General features: G+C 44.0%; 1 protein-coding gene across 1 annotated transcript in view; it reads left to right on the top strand.

Annotated features, from left to right (window-relative positions):
• Positions 1-219: 219 nt before the first annotated feature.
• Positions 220-1,385, top strand: part of LOC112069805 (5-hydroxytryptamine receptor 3A-like) — a gene marked incomplete at its 5' end in the record, with an annotated part of 13,502 nt that continues 12,336 nt past the window's right edge. The window contains 2 exons of the mRNA XM_070438704.1: positions 220-380; positions 599-809. Of these exons, the coding sequence (XP_070294805.1) occupies positions 220-380; positions 599-809 (372 nt within the window). The remainder of the gene's footprint in view (positions 381-598; positions 810-1,385) is intronic.

Here is a 1,385-nt window from a genome sequence, read left to right as displayed (position 1 = left end):
ATATTGACTTGTTTATTGTTTACTCCATGTGTAACTCTGTGTTGTCTGTTCACACTGCTATGCTTTATCTTGGCCAGGTCGCAGTTGCAAATGAGAACTTGTTCTCAACTAGCCTACCTGGTTAAATAAAGGTTAAATAAAAAAAAATAAAAAAAATATTGCCAAAGCGTACTTTGGAAATGGAATGCCCCCCCCCCCCTCCCCCTCTCTCTCCATTAGTAAAGGATGTGCGGTTGAGTCCAGCCCTGTCCTTTGAAGAGATGTCGTGGAACTCGAAACAGTACCTGGAGGCTAGTGGGGAGTGGGAGCTGGTCAACATCTATGGAGAGGCGTCTGTCCTCAAGTTTGGCATCGACGAATGGGACATCATCACTTTCTGGGTGAGAGAGATAGACAGGGAGACAGGGAGATGGGGAGAGGGGAGGGAGAGACCCGCTAAGACAGGGATACAAACACTTCTCATGGGTTAGATTTTTTTTTTTCTATAAGCACCAACAGAGTTCGTGGTACAGTAAAAATACTCACTGTATCTGCTGTCTCTCTGCTCTCCAATATGTCTCCTAATACATCGGCTGTACTTGCTTCAACTCCCCACCAGGTGGTGATAAAGCGCAGGCCAGTGCTCTACGTGGTCAACCTGCTCATCCCCAGTTCCTTCCTCATGCTCATCGACATCCTCTCCTTCTACCTGCCTCCTCACAGCGTGGACCGCGCCTCCTTCAAGATGACCCTTATTTTGGGCTACACCGTGTTCCTGCTCATCATGAACGACCTGCTGCCCAGCACGGCCAACGGCACCCCCCTCATAGGTCTGCGTCCTGTTCATTAGTGCACACAAAGATGCTAGGGTTGTGGGTTCGATTCCCACGGGGGACCAGTACGGAAATGTATGCACTCAGTATTGTAAGTTTCTCTGGATAAGTGCGTATGCTAAAATGTAAAAGGAATGAATTGACCATTTCAGTTTTCACATTGAAATAAGTTACATTTGCAAACTATTTCAAGAAAATGAAAAACATACATCAAGCAACTATTTATATATCAGATTAACTGTTTTGTACAGACAATTATCAGACTCAAGTTACAAATGCTGATAAACACTCAAATACCTTTATTTATTTTTTTAAATCACATAAGTAAGCACTGGGTCTTTGCTGGTCATGTGTTAGTGGACCATAGATGTTTTCAGCGCGYTGAACCACCGTGAACATTTAATGTTGCAATGGTAAAAAGTTTGATACCTACAAATGTCACTGACAAGATCATTTTGCCTACTCTTAATTCTTGGCGATAGACTCGACCTTCGCCTCTCCCGAAGCCCATTGGGGAGTTGCAGCGATGAGACAATATTGAAAACTGGGAGAAAAAAGGTGGTAAAAAAAGTT

Source organism: Salvelinus sp. IW2-2015, unplaced genomic scaffold (assembly GCF_002910315.2).
Source record: "Salvelinus sp. IW2-2015 unplaced genomic scaffold, ASM291031v2 Un_scaffold1124, whole genome shotgun sequence".
NCBI lineage: Eukaryota > Metazoa > Chordata > Actinopteri > Salmoniformes > Salmonidae > Salvelinus > Salvelinus sp. IW2-2015.
This window is presented reverse-complemented; position numbering and strand designations above follow the sequence as displayed.